The 13,515-nt window shown below is 47.8% G+C and overlaps 1 protein-coding gene across 1 annotated transcript in view; it reads left to right on the top strand.

Moving 5' to 3' along the window:
• The window catches only part of CCDC88C (coiled-coil domain containing 88C), a 41,779-nt gene that overhangs the window by 12,853 nt on the left and 15,411 nt on the right, over positions 1 to 13,515 (top strand). Inside the window, exons 4-8 of the mRNA XM_075329854.1 lie at positions 7,301 to 7,370; positions 9,575 to 9,633; positions 10,315 to 10,398; positions 10,806 to 10,946; positions 12,405 to 12,586. Coding sequence (XP_075185969.1) covers positions 7,301 to 7,370; positions 9,575 to 9,633; positions 10,315 to 10,398; positions 10,806 to 10,946; positions 12,405 to 12,586 — 536 coding nt within the window. The remainder of the gene's footprint in view (positions 1 to 7,300; positions 7,371 to 9,574; positions 9,634 to 10,314; positions 10,399 to 10,805; positions 10,947 to 12,404; positions 12,587 to 13,515) is intronic.

The following is a 13,515-nucleotide window of genomic DNA, read 5'->3' as shown; positions in this document are numbered from 1 at the left end:
CTGCCTGCAGTATAAAGTATGGGGAATTCAGTTGTCATGACTACATGTTCATGTATACAGGGTTTGCTGAGCTAATTTGGAGGGGCTCATCTTCGTCTTCACACATGGACCATTGGAGCAACATTTACACATGACCGAGAGCGGGAAGTCGTGGTTTCTCAGCTGGTGGAGCAGCATTCGGTGGCACAATGCAGATGTTCACATTCTTGCATATATCACCAGTGGCTCCCAGTTTGTGCTGGAAAGTCCAGTGCATATTATTAGATCATAAACCGCCCCCCCCCCCCTCTTAAAGGGGGTGATCATCACATCCGTGAGCCCCTGACACCTGCCGCTTCCTCCCCTCCGGGACCTCCAGACATCAGCGATTTCTCACTGAATCGGTCCCTTAAAAAAATGAAATCTGGTATTTTCGACACTCAGCAAATCCTGGGGAGGCGACTTCCCTCCGATTTCCTCTGCTTGTCTCTGACAAATATTCTCTTTGTAGCAAAATTTATCAGCTACTAAATAACCTACAGGGTCCATCTGATCAGGGGAATCATTAGGATCCAGTCGATCCCGGTGGCCCCTGTGGTCACCCAGATGGACCCCTGCCGTCCAGTCTGCAGGTCGGAGGTCTCTGGATTGTTTGGGGGTGCACATTGCAAAGATTATAATGCCGCCTCCCATTATCTGGTGCCGGTTACCACCGCCTAATCCTAACCCCCTGGCACAGGAAGGCTTGCTGCTTCGCCCTTCTCCTTTCCATGATATGTCCCTACAACCCACATGTGTTTGGCCCCTTCTCTCCCGGGGCCCCATAGGAGCCGCATGCTTTACCTCTATGGCACGTGTGTTGGGCCCCTTCTCTCCCGGGGCCCCATAGGAGCCGCATGCTTTACCTCTATGGCACGTGTGTTGGGCCCCTTCTCTCCCGGGGCCCCATAGGAGCCGCATGCTTTACCTCTATGGCACATGTGTTGGGCCCCTTCTCTCCCGGAGCCCCATAGGAGCCGCATGCTTTACCTCTATGGCACGTGTGTTCCGGGCCCCTTCTCTCCCGGGGCCCCATAGGAGCCGCATGCTTTACCTCTATGGCACGTGTGTTCCGGGCCCCTTCTCTCCCGGGGCCCCATAGAAGCCGCATGCTTTACCTCTATGGCACGTGTGTTGGGCCCCTTCTCTCCCGGGGCCCCATAGGAGCCGCATGCTTTACCTCTATGGCACGTGTGTTCCGGGCCCCTTCTCTCCCGGGGCCCCATAGGAGCCGCATGCTTTACCTCTATGGCACATGTGTTCTGGGCCCCTTCTCTCCCGGGGCCCCATAGGAGCCGCATGCTTTACCTCTATGGCACATGTGTTCTGGGCCCCTTCTCTCCCGGGGCCCCATAGGAGCCGCATGCTTTACCTCTATGGCACGTGTGTTCTGGGCCCCTTCTCTCCCGGGGCCCCATAGGAGCCGCATGCTTTACCTCTATGGCACGTGTGTTCTGGGCCCCTTCTCTCCCGGGGCCCCATAGGAGCCGCATGCTTTACCTCTATGGCACGTGTGTTCTGGGCCCCTTCTCTCCCGGGGCCCCATAGGAGCCGCATGCTTTACCTCTATGGCACGTGTGTTCTGGGCAGGACGAGACTTGGAGCAAATTTTTGGACCCTTTAGATAGAAATTAATCTTTTACTGTTCATAAATTGGGGATTTGACTCTAAAGTGAATTTATTTAACAAACCTGGGATCACAGGGGTTAATAACGCCTCATTATAGTAGATCCAGTGGTGTTTGCCGAGGACTCAGACAGCGGCCCCCAGGGGCCCATCTATTATTAATATTGATCCACATCTACTGATTGCTTCTGTGCTGGAAACATTAATTAGTCGGAGTGATTACAGATGGATCTGGACGGCAGCACCGCGTCCTCCGCCTCTGACGTGCCGCGCTCACTATATGGCCTGTGGTCACCGCACCGCCAGGGACGGCACATCCCCCTGTGGCAGCACATACTGTTCTTGGGGTGCGATTGCCGCCCCGTGTCTGGTCTTGTAAACAATGGGCGTCTAATAATTACACGTAATTAGCCGTAGTGGGCCGGGCATGTGGATTAGCCGCCATGTAGCCTGATTATTGGCCCCGGGTCCCTATAGTAACTGTGTATATATACACTGGGCGCAGCGCCATTATGTTATTACACCTTCTGCATGGAGGTTATTATAAGTCACAGATCTGGGCTACAACATCCCCCTCCACCTGCGGCTGAGCCTGACGGGCCGCACATATCCCATACAGTGTAATGTCCATATACTGAGCACAGGGAGACGGCGTATGTGGTAGCTGCAGTGTGAATGAGTATACGGTGGGGAATCGCTGATAGGATTAGATACAGCTTCTGTATAACTATCCTGTGTGATACTGTTTACCGAGCTGTGTATCTAATCCTCTCCTGTGTGATACGGTCTGCTGAGCCGTGTATCTGATCCCATCCTGTGTGATACTGTCTGCTGCGGTGCTGTATCTAATCCTCTCTGTGATACCGTGCTGTGTATCTAATCCAGTGTGTGATACTGTCTTCTGACCCATGTATCTAATCCTATCCTGTGTGATGCTGTCTTCTGACCCATGTATCTAATCCTCTCCTGTGTGATGCTGTCTGCTGAGCTGTGTATCTAATCCTCTCCTGTGTGATACTGTCTGCTGAGCTGTGTAACTAATCCTCTCCTGTGTGATACTGTGTGCTGAGCTGTGTATCTAATCCTATCCTGTGTGATACTGTCTGCTGAGCTGTGTATCTAATCCTCTCCTGTGATATACTGTCTGCTGAGCCGTGTATCTAATCCCCTCCTGTGATATACTGTCTGCTGAGCTGTGTATCTAATCCTCTCCTGTGTGATACTGTCTGCTGAGCTGTGTATCTAATCCTCTCGTGTGATACTGTCCGCTGAGCTGTGTATCTAATCCTCTCCTGTGTGATACTGTCTGCTGAGCCGTGTAGCTAATCCTCTGCTGAGCCGTGTATCTAATCCTCTCCTGTGTGATACTGTGTGCTGAGCTGTGTATCTAATCCTCTCCTGTGTGATACTGTGTGCTGAGCTGTGTATCTAATCCTATCCTGTGTGATACTGTCTGCTGAGCTGTGTATCTTATCCTATCCTGTGTGATACTGTCTGCTGAGCTGTGTATCTAATCCTCTCCTGTGTGATACTGTCTGCTGAGCTGTGTATCTAATCCTCTCCTGTGTGATACTGTCTGCTGAGCTGTGTATCTAATCCTCTCCTGTGTGATACTGTCTGCTGAGCTGTGTATCTAATCCTCTCCCTGTGTGATACTGTCTGCTGAGTTGTGTATCTAATCCTATCCTGTGTGATACTGTCTGCTGAGCTGTGTATCTAATCCTCTCCTGTGATATACTGTCTGCTGAGCCGTGTATCTAATCCCCTCCTGTGATATACTGTCTGCTGAGCTGTGTATCTAATCCTCTCCTGTGTGATACCATCTGCTGAGCTGTGTATCTAATCCTCTCCTGTGTGATACTGTCTGCTGAGCTGTGTATCTAATCCTCTCCTCTGTGATACTGTCTGCTGAGCTGTATCTAATCCTCTCCTGTGTGATACTGTCTCCTGAGCTGTATCTAATCCTCTCCTGTGTGATATGCCTGCGGTAGGTATCTGATCCTGGCAGCCGTCTCCTGTATATGTAGCTGCCTGTTGGCGGTCGGTCTGGTGGGAGCTGTCATGTCCGCGTCCCCCTGTCGGCCCCTCTGCGGCTGTGGGTTGGGGGCTGGTGATTGGCAGGACGGTGGTAGTGGGGTAATCTCTGGTAGTAGCAGGCGTCGGCTCACAGCTGCCCCGGTGACAGATGGTGGGAGAGCTGATCGGGGGGTGCAGCTGTCACGTGTCACTCCTCATCAGGGGCGCAGGCGGCAGGAGACGCTGCTCACCCGCTATTTACAAATCAAGAACAAGTCCCTTTAAAAAAAAAAAAAAAAATACTTTTTGATATTTGTGTCCCTCTGGTGACCGCAGCGAGTGAGTAACGAGCGTCGCAGATTACGGATGATTACGATTCTCAGCCATTGTTGACACTTGAACACTTTTGTTTCCAGCTCGTTGCCTTGGAGACCGACCACCGCTGCTGGACATCAGTGCGTAGATGCTGACCACCTCACTCACGGTCCGCCTCAGCACAAGCTAGACAGCAGCGGTGGTCGGTCTCCTAGGCAACGAGCTGTAAAGAAAAGTATTATTGGCGGGAGTCTGGAGCCGCCCCGGACTAAACACTGAATACAATGTGTCCATCATTAATAGCCACATTATTGAGCTTTGTTTCTAGAATTCGCACCCCCGGGGCGTCTGGTGACCGGGATTATTATCCACACATCTTCTCTGAGAAACCGCTCCGCAATCCTCGCAGCCTTCCCTAATTTACAATGGAAGGAAGAGGTTTGTGGATTTAGGGGCGCAGCGGATCGCCCACATTTCCTGATATGATGGGGCTTCATTACATTACACTGATGGACATTGCTGCAACCTGTGCGGGGTCACCAAGGACGGGACAGGCAAACACATAGTATGGGGGGATCTGTGCCCCCCACTAATACCGGCACCATCACACGCTGAGGACTGCTGCTCCCTCACCTGTGTAACCATTATTTCCATAACAGATTGGCCCATTTCACCTAAAATACTCTGTGCTGCTGGGAGGATGCGGCTTCTTTCCCCTCTGTACCTATTTTTGCTTCCATCTAAGGTCCACACACTCCTCTCCTGAAATACTCTGTGCTGTTAGAAGAGTCATGTAAGTTAGAAGTTTCCAGCCAGCTTGGGAGCTGCATGCTTCTCTCCTGAAATACTCTGTGCTGCTGGAAGAATCATGTAAAAGGCAGCAGTTTGCAGTCAGCTCGGATCTGCATGCTTCTTCTGAAATACTTTGTGCTGCTGGGAGGATCCGGCTTTTTTCCCCTATGTACTTGTTAGTTTGTTTCCATCTAAGGTCCACACACTCCTCTCCTGAAATACTCTGCAAACGTCTGCCTAAGATTTCTCTAGCAGCACAGAGTATTTCAGGAGAGAAGCCTGCAGATCTGAGCTGGCTGCAAACTGCTGCCTTTTAATGATTGTTCCAGCAGCGCAGCCAGCTTGGATCTGCAGGCCTTTCTCCTGAAATACTCTGTTCTGCTGGAAGAGTCATTCATGGCAGCAGTTTGCAGCCAGCTTGGATCCGCATGCTTCACTCCTGAAATGCTCTGTGCTGCTGTGAGAATCATATAAAGCAGCAGTTTACAGCCAGCTCGGATCTGCATTGCATTTTTCTCTCCTGAAACACTCTGTGCTGCTGGGAGAATCATGTAAGGCAGCAGTTTGCAGCCAGCTTGGATCTGCATGCTTCTCTCCTGAAACACTCTGCGCTGCTGGGGGAGGCTGTTGACTGCACAGTCCTCGCTCTTCACGTAGATTACGTTGGGCTTTTATGATGTTGTAATATGTCGCTCAGGCCGGAGCCTGTCGCCCAGATCTGCCCCTTTGTACTTTCTTGGCATCAGACCCATAACCTGGTGTCGGAGGTTTCTTTTGTTTAACCCTTCGTGTGTCGGGTGATTGTATTCTCCTGTGATGGCGAGCCGCAGCTTCGAGGCTGTTGGGATATTTTATTGCTAATCTATAGAGACTGTATTTACTCCGCAGTAAACAGCGCCCACGAGTTCAGATCTCTTGATGTCCCGAGGCTTTACGAGCTTATACCGGATAATAAACAGCCCCACCCTTGTGCGCCGCCCGCTGGTGGTACTGCAGCTCAGCGCCTTTACCTCAGTGACACTGGACTGTAATACCAGACACGGCCTGAGGCCGGGGGGGCGCTGTGTCTACACGAAAACAACGTTTCTCTAATCCTGGAAATCCCAATAAATCTCCCCGTTCAGGGAATTGCTATTTATGCAATTTCTCGTGAGCTCATCCTCGGCATTTCCAGCCTCCCCCGCTCTCGTCCAGGCCGCGTCGTGTTGACTCTTATTATTAGTGAGGCCGATGAACGCTCGTTTATTTGCGCTGTGATTTTATAAATCCATTTAACCCTTCGCTGCTCGTTATCACGTGGACGGGATTCTCCTCGTCACTAATCCACCGGCCGTGTCTTCATCAGATTGTGTCCGGCGATCACAGAATTATATACACAGACGTTTCACCCAGAATTCAGGATTTTATCATCAGATTATTTTATTAATCCAGAATATTTTATAATCCAGCACGTTTAATGCCAGATTAAAGGAATTTTATTGTATTGATTTTTTTTCTTTTATATAAATAGAAAATACACAACATGTGAAAGTGGCCTGAAATGCGTCACTCCCTCTCAAAGCAAAAATCGCTGCATTAACGAGCGCCGCTCCTGCAGGGGGGTGGTCACCCAGCTTTCCCAGGATCCTCACCGTTTCACCAGCTTGGCAGTGGGAGCAGCTTTATCACGGGGTGGACTTTGGGACGGGTCGATTATCTTCTGTTTGTTTTAGGGGGATCGGCAAAAAAAAAATCAGTTCCTGTTGTAAAACTGGTTCCTGTCGAATGCAACAAAGACTGCGCTGTAGTGTACAGCATGGTGGACATCCAACAAGAAAACCCCACCCAACAGCAGAAGCGGGGGCGTTCAGTGTGTCCTCAGCCCTGCTACCCCAGTATTATATACTTTTCATCTAGCATCTGATAATCCGGCACATAGCTGTCTGATAATCCAGAATGTAGGATAAATCTGATGACTGGTCATTCTTACCATTATTAGGCCTGTTCTTCACATTTAGGATAATGGAGCGAATGTGCTCTGGATTTTGGGCCCCAACGTCCACCATTACAGCGTCCATAAGGGTCTGAAAAGAGCTGGAGTGGCGTCTCGTTCTCCATGGTTTTGGTCACTCTTCTCATGAAGCAGGTGGCACAGGATGAGCAGAAGGATTTGTTATCCCAGTGCCGCTGGGTCTCCAGTTTCGGCTGTGAATGGGTTAATCATGCGAGCGGATGAGCTCATACTGGTTTTGTTCTTTTCGGCGTTTATTTAGCGCTCTCTTTCCTCGTAGCTTTTTTGTGTTGTTTTGTTCCTTTATGTTCATGTCTCCATTGGCTGTGACTAATTCCTTCAGAGGCTCGGGGAGGGGGGGGGGGCTGGAATGTGCGACTGGAGATCAGACCCGGGGCCTCGACCCCGCGGGCAATATACATGTGTACCCGTATGTACCCGCGATCGTATAGGCCCAACACTCCCAGCATTTCTACTAAAGGAAAGAAAAAAATGGGTTTCAAATATATATATTTTATTTTATTATTTATTTTTCTTTTCCAGGAGGTTCTGCAGCAGCTGATCGTGATGACTTTGCCCAATGTTCTGCTGATCGGTAAAGACCCTCTGACGGGTGAGAGATCACATGACCTTTCCATCCTCCTTTGTAAAAGTTCTAATATCTCAAATGTTGCAAAAGTTAAAAAATGCTGCAAAGTTTGAAAATTCAAACTATTAATTTTTCTTTTGTTTTTTTTTTCTCTTCGCCTTCTTATTAATTTTATAAAAAGTCGAATATTATTGCTTCTATTTTTAAAGGCTTCTTATCGTGCAGCCTATATTATATACATTACACCTGCCTAAACCTTTCACCAGGTGTTGTGTATGTATGATGTGAGTGTATCCGCATACACGTGTGTGTGTGTATATGTGTACATACACATATATATATATATATATATATATATGTGTATGTACATATGTACAGTCATATGAAAAAGTTTGGGCACCCCTATTATTGCGAACCTTTTTTCTTTATAACAATTTGGGTTTTTGCTATTTCAGTTTCGTATATCTAATAACTGATGGACTGAGTAATATTTCTGGATTGAAATGAGGTTTATTGCACTAACAGAAAATGTGCAATCTACATTTAAACTAATTTTGACCGGTGTAAAAGTATGGGCACCTCAACATAAACGTGACATTAATATTTTGTAGATCCTCCTTTTGCAGTAATCCCAGCCTCTAGTGGCTTCCTGTAGCTTTTAATGAGTTCCTGGATCCTGGATGAAGTTATATTTGACCATTCCTGTTTACAAAACAATTCCAGTTCAGTTAAGTTTGATGGTCTCGAGCATGGACAGCCGCTTCACATCATCCCACAGATGTTCAATGATATTCAGGTCTGGGGACTGGGATGGCCATTCCAGAACATTGTAATTGTTCCTCTGCATGAATGCCTGAGTAGATTTGGAGCGGTGTTTTGGATCATTGTCTTGCTGAAATATCCATCCTCTGCGTAACTTCAACTTCGTCACTGATTCTTGCACATTATTGTCAAGAATCTGCTGATACTGAGTTGAATCCATGCGACCCTCAACTTTAACAAGATTCCCGGTGCCGGCATTGGCCACACAGCCCCAAAGCATGATGGAACCTCCACCAAATTTTACTGTGGGTAGCAAGTGCTTTTCTTGGAATGCCATGTTTTTTTGCCTCCATGCATAATGCCTTTTTGTATGACCAAACAACTCAATCTTTGTTTCATCAGTCCACAGGACCTTCTTCCAAAATGTAACTGGCTTGTCCAAATGTGCTTTTGCATACCTCAGGCGACTCTGTTTGTGGCATGCTTGCAGAAACGGCTTCTTTCGCATCACTCTCCCATACAGCTTCTCCTTGTGCAAAGTGCGCTGTATTGTTGACCGATGCACATTGACACCATCTGCAGCAAGATGATGCTGCAGGTCTTTGGAGGTGGTCTGTGGATTGTCCTTGACTGTTCTCACCATTCTTCTTCTCTGCCTTTCTGATATTTTTTTTGGCCTGCCACTTCTGGGCATAACAAGAACTGTACCTGTGTTCTTCCATTTCCTTACTATGTTCCTCACAGTGGAAACTGACAGCTTAAATCTCTGAGACAACTTTTTGTATCCTTCCCCTGAACAACTATGCTGAATAATCTTTGTTTTCAGATCATTTGAGAGTTGTTTTGAGGAGCCCATGATGCCACTCTTCATAGGAGATTCAAATAGGAGAACAACTTGCAAGTGGCCACCTTAAATACCTTTTCTCATGATTGGATACACCTGCCTATGAAGTGCAAAGCTCAATGAGGTTACAAAACCAATTTAGTGCTTCAGTAAGTCAGTAAAAAGTAGTTAGGAGTGTTCAAATCAAGAAATTGATAAGGGTGCCCATACTTATGCACCTGTCAAATTTTGTTTAAATGTGGATTGCACAATTTCTGTTAGTACAATAAACCTCATTTCAATCCAGAAATATTACTCAGTCCATCAGTTATTAGATATATGAAGCTGACATAGCAAAAACCCAAATTGTTATAAAGAAAAAAGGTAACATTAATAGGGGTGCACAAACTTTTTCATATGACTGTACAATGTGAGTGAATCCGCATACATGTGTGTGTATATATGCATATATATATATGTGTGTGTGTGTGTGTGTGTGTGTGTGTGTGTGTGTGTGTGTATATGCATATATATATGTGTGTGTGTGTATTTGTATGTATATATATAATAATGTGTATGGGCTCATACATATCTACATACATTTGTTCTCATACCTGTACCTCTATACGTTGGTTTCCTCCAGGGAGAAGCATGGAGGAGGTGAAGAAGATTCTGCTGCTGATGTTGGGCTGCGCTGTACAGGTGGGTTTCCCGGCGGTGTTGTCATCGCCCCGCTGAGATCGCTGTCGTAGTAACGGCGGGTTATAATGAGGGGTAGACGTTGCAGGATTAGATCCGGCGTGTCCCAGCAGAGCGGTTCTGTCGCCTCCAGCGCTGGGAAAATCCGTATTGTCAGGGTCAATAATTAGCTGAGATCACAAACAATGAGGGGATTACAATCAGTATGGCTGCCGTACCGGAGTCGTGTCCTCTCCTGTTATCTCCGCCGCCGGCAGCATCTCCGGAGGAGAACATCGTGCCCTCATTGTATTTGTTACGGGAAAGTTGTGTCTTAATCATTACTCCCTGAGAAGAGGTCACCCAGCTTTCCCATCCCATGTCACCGGATCAGTCATTCTGATAACTAGAAAAGCTGGGTGACAACTAATACAGTCCTTACAAAACTCGTACAGAGGTGGTCACCCAGCTTTCCGAGACTCCTGAGCAATATAACTTATGAATGTTTCCCTGCTCTTTTGTTACAATGTTGCAAAAAGTTACTATTACTTTCAGGATACTAAGAAAGCTGGGTGACTACCTGTCATGGAGGCTCTATTGGAGGTCACCCAGCTTTCCTCGCTCCTCCTGCCTGGTTACAAAGTCCTCTGCGGTTCCAGGAGAAGGTGCACTCCATGATGTGATTATTCTTGCTTTTCTCTGCAGTGTGACAGGAAAGAGGAGTACATCGAGAAGATCAAGCAGCTGGACATCGAGACGCAGGAGGGAATCGTGTCGCACATCCAGGAGGTAACGCTCGCTGCCGCCATGCATTATTCATTGCGTTATTAAGTCGTCCTGGAGATGGGACTATAATGTGCGCAGCGTGGACGCGGCAGATGGCGGCCGCTGATCACATGACCTGGGGTAACCCCAGTCTGGTACCATATAGTGCTCCATATAGTGGTGTAATCACATGGGAAGGCTGGCACAGGTAGCGGGTACTGGCATTCTCTTATAGGAAAGTTGGGATATATCCAACCTGTCTCCCAGCTAATTGTTGTATCAGTGACTAGTTGCCATTCTGGGGCCTGGGAAAGCTGGGTGATCTCACTTGTGGGACCAAATTGCTGTCGCCCATCTTTCTCTGATTAATAAGTATGACAGCGCTCCGTCCCCCGATTCTGTAAGTAATGGTGGATCTCGCCGTGTGACAGGTGACCCATAACCAGGAGAACGTGTTCGACCTACAATGGCTGGAGGTCCCGGACACGGCCCCCGAAGAGCTGGACTCTCTGTCCCGGAGCATGGCGCTGCACCTGCGGAGACTGCTCGACGAGAGGGACGACTACAAGGAGGTAAGATCCGAAAGATTCCACCGAGAAGCTCCTCTCCGGTTATAAATCTTTATTTGTCCCAGCATAAAAAAAATAACAAAAAAAAAACCCAACGTTTCGGCCGACAAAGGGCCTTCTTCAAGCTATAAAAATCAGATACATATTACAAACCCTCCACAGATAAAGAGGTACGATGTCTGCGGCGGGTGCAACCGTAGCCACGAGGCGGCGTCCTGCCGTACCAGATGGAGGCTCCGTCCCCTCACAACTCCGCCCCCCCCCATCCTAAATATTGTCAGCATCGCCCAGGAGAACCCATCGGATCCCTGCTCATATCTGGGAATAATGGAATCCACTAGAGATTCTCTTCCATATTTCTGAGGAGCCAGGGGAGATGTTTTTGCCCTTTTTTGTTGGGAAGGGTCACACAAATGTCTCAGAACTCCTTGTCCTCCTCTTCTTGCATACTTTATATGGAGTCTGTTGCACACCAGTAGGGGGCACTCACGGCTTTGATAATGTATTTTACATTCCTGATGCCCTTCACCCCTAGCAAATATCAGACATTGAATGTGCGTCCACAGACAGGCCGGGACCCCCCGAGCGAGGGCCACAAGGATTGTTTTCCCCAACCTGAGGTCATGCTTCTTCCATCCTGGGGGTCCGTTTCTGCTATTTTGGTTCTACATGGGGTCACGGGCCTAACGCTGCTGCGCTTGTCCTGTGATTGGGTTTTTTATTTTTTTTTCCGCCCGGTGATTGGGGAGGAAGGGAGCAGCCGGCTCCTCTTCCCGCTGGTGGTGGTGACCTCTGCCGCAGGACGCCACGCTCACGTGTCCTCTTTGAACAGCAGCCAACAATGAATCTGGGCCGTGCGGGGGTCGTCATTGCTCCATTGACTGAGCTCATACATTATCTGACATTGGGTCCATGACGGGATATTGTGCCGGCCGCCCGGGGTCTGTTTATGGAAATGTCTCCGGGTGGCGACTAAAGTCAATTTTTCAGGCCTTTTGCAGTTGAGCTGTTAATTATCTGTTATCAGGGCACAGAATAAAACCGTCCGAGTCCTGTGTTTTTCTTTTGTTTTGCTGGCAGGCGAAAAAGTTCTAGCTGCGCCATGTGCATTAGTTATTTTCAGAAGATCGTGCTTATTGTTATGGGATCCATTGATGATCTAATGAGGCAGGGATATAGTGATAGGGGGTGCACCCCAGTCCTGGTAAATAATGGGGGTCCGGAAGACTTGTCTGTATTTGCAGCACCAGTATTCTATTTTGGTTTTGAAGCAGAAAATTGCTCCGCCCAGTTGTCACTTTTCCTCCCCCACTCCTCATGGAGATGATATTATAACACAGCAAAGTGTGACGCCGGGCACGTGGAAAGCTTCACTGAGGGTAAAGGCAATGTGAAGCCGGCACCACGGCACGGTGCGAGGGCCACTGGCAATGGCTGATTAATATTGCGTTATTCTTTCAGGTGATTGTGGATCTCACCCAGGAAAGGGATTATCTCCAGTCTCTGAATCCACCCGCTCCGGTCAAGCCTGTGAATCCAGATGTGTCAAGTGTGGTCAGCCATCGTTCTACAGAGGACAAGCAGCATCTGGCAGTGGAACTCGCAGACAGCAAAGCCAAATTACGACGACTGCGGCAGGAATTGTGAGTTACTTTTAATAGGGGAGATACTGGAGAAAAATGTGATCATAAAATATGACAAAACTGTAACACTCCAGAGCTGCACTCACTATTCTGCTAGTGCGGACACTTTATACATACATTACTGATCCTGAGTTACCTCCTGTATTATACTCCAGAGCTGCACGCACTATTCTGCTTGTGCGGACACTTTATACATACATTACTGATCCTGAGTTACCTCCTGTATTATACTCCAGAGCTGCACTCACTATTCTGCTGGTGCAGTCACTGTGTACATGCATTACATTACTGATCCTGAGTTACCTCCTGTATTATACTCCAGAGCTGCACTCACTATTCTGCTGGTGCAGTCACTGTGTACATACATTACATTACTGATCCTGAGTTACATCCTGCATTATACTCCAGAGCTGCACTCGCTATTCTGCTGGTGCAGTCACTGTGCACATACATTATTTCTTATCCTGTACTGATCAGAGATATATCCCCAGAGCTGCACTCACTATTCTGCTGGTGCAGTCACTGTGTACATACATTACATTACTGATCCTGAGTTACCTCCTGTATTATACTCCAGAGCTGCACTCACTATTCTGCTGGTGCAGTCACTGTGCACATACATTATTTCTTATCCTGTACTGATCAGAGATATATCCCCAGAGCTGCACTCACTATTCTGCTGGTGCAGTCACTGTGTACATACATTACATTACTGATCCTGAGTTACCTCCTGTATTATACTCCAGAGCTGCACTCACTATTCTGCTGGTGCAGTCACTGTGCACATACATTATTTCTTATCCTGTACTGATCAGAGATATATACCCAGAGCTGCACTCGTTATTCTATTAGTTTTAGACACCCCAGTAAATGCTTACCTGGGCTCTTACATTTGGGGTGAGGGCAGTTACTGTATGATTCTACACTCT

This window comes from Anomaloglossus baeobatrachus, chromosome 12 (genome assembly GCF_048569485.1).
Source record: "Anomaloglossus baeobatrachus isolate aAnoBae1 chromosome 12, aAnoBae1.hap1, whole genome shotgun sequence".
In the NCBI taxonomy this organism is placed as follows: domain Eukaryota; kingdom Metazoa; phylum Chordata; class Amphibia; order Anura; family Aromobatidae; genus Anomaloglossus; species Anomaloglossus baeobatrachus.
This window is presented reverse-complemented; position numbering and strand designations above follow the sequence as displayed.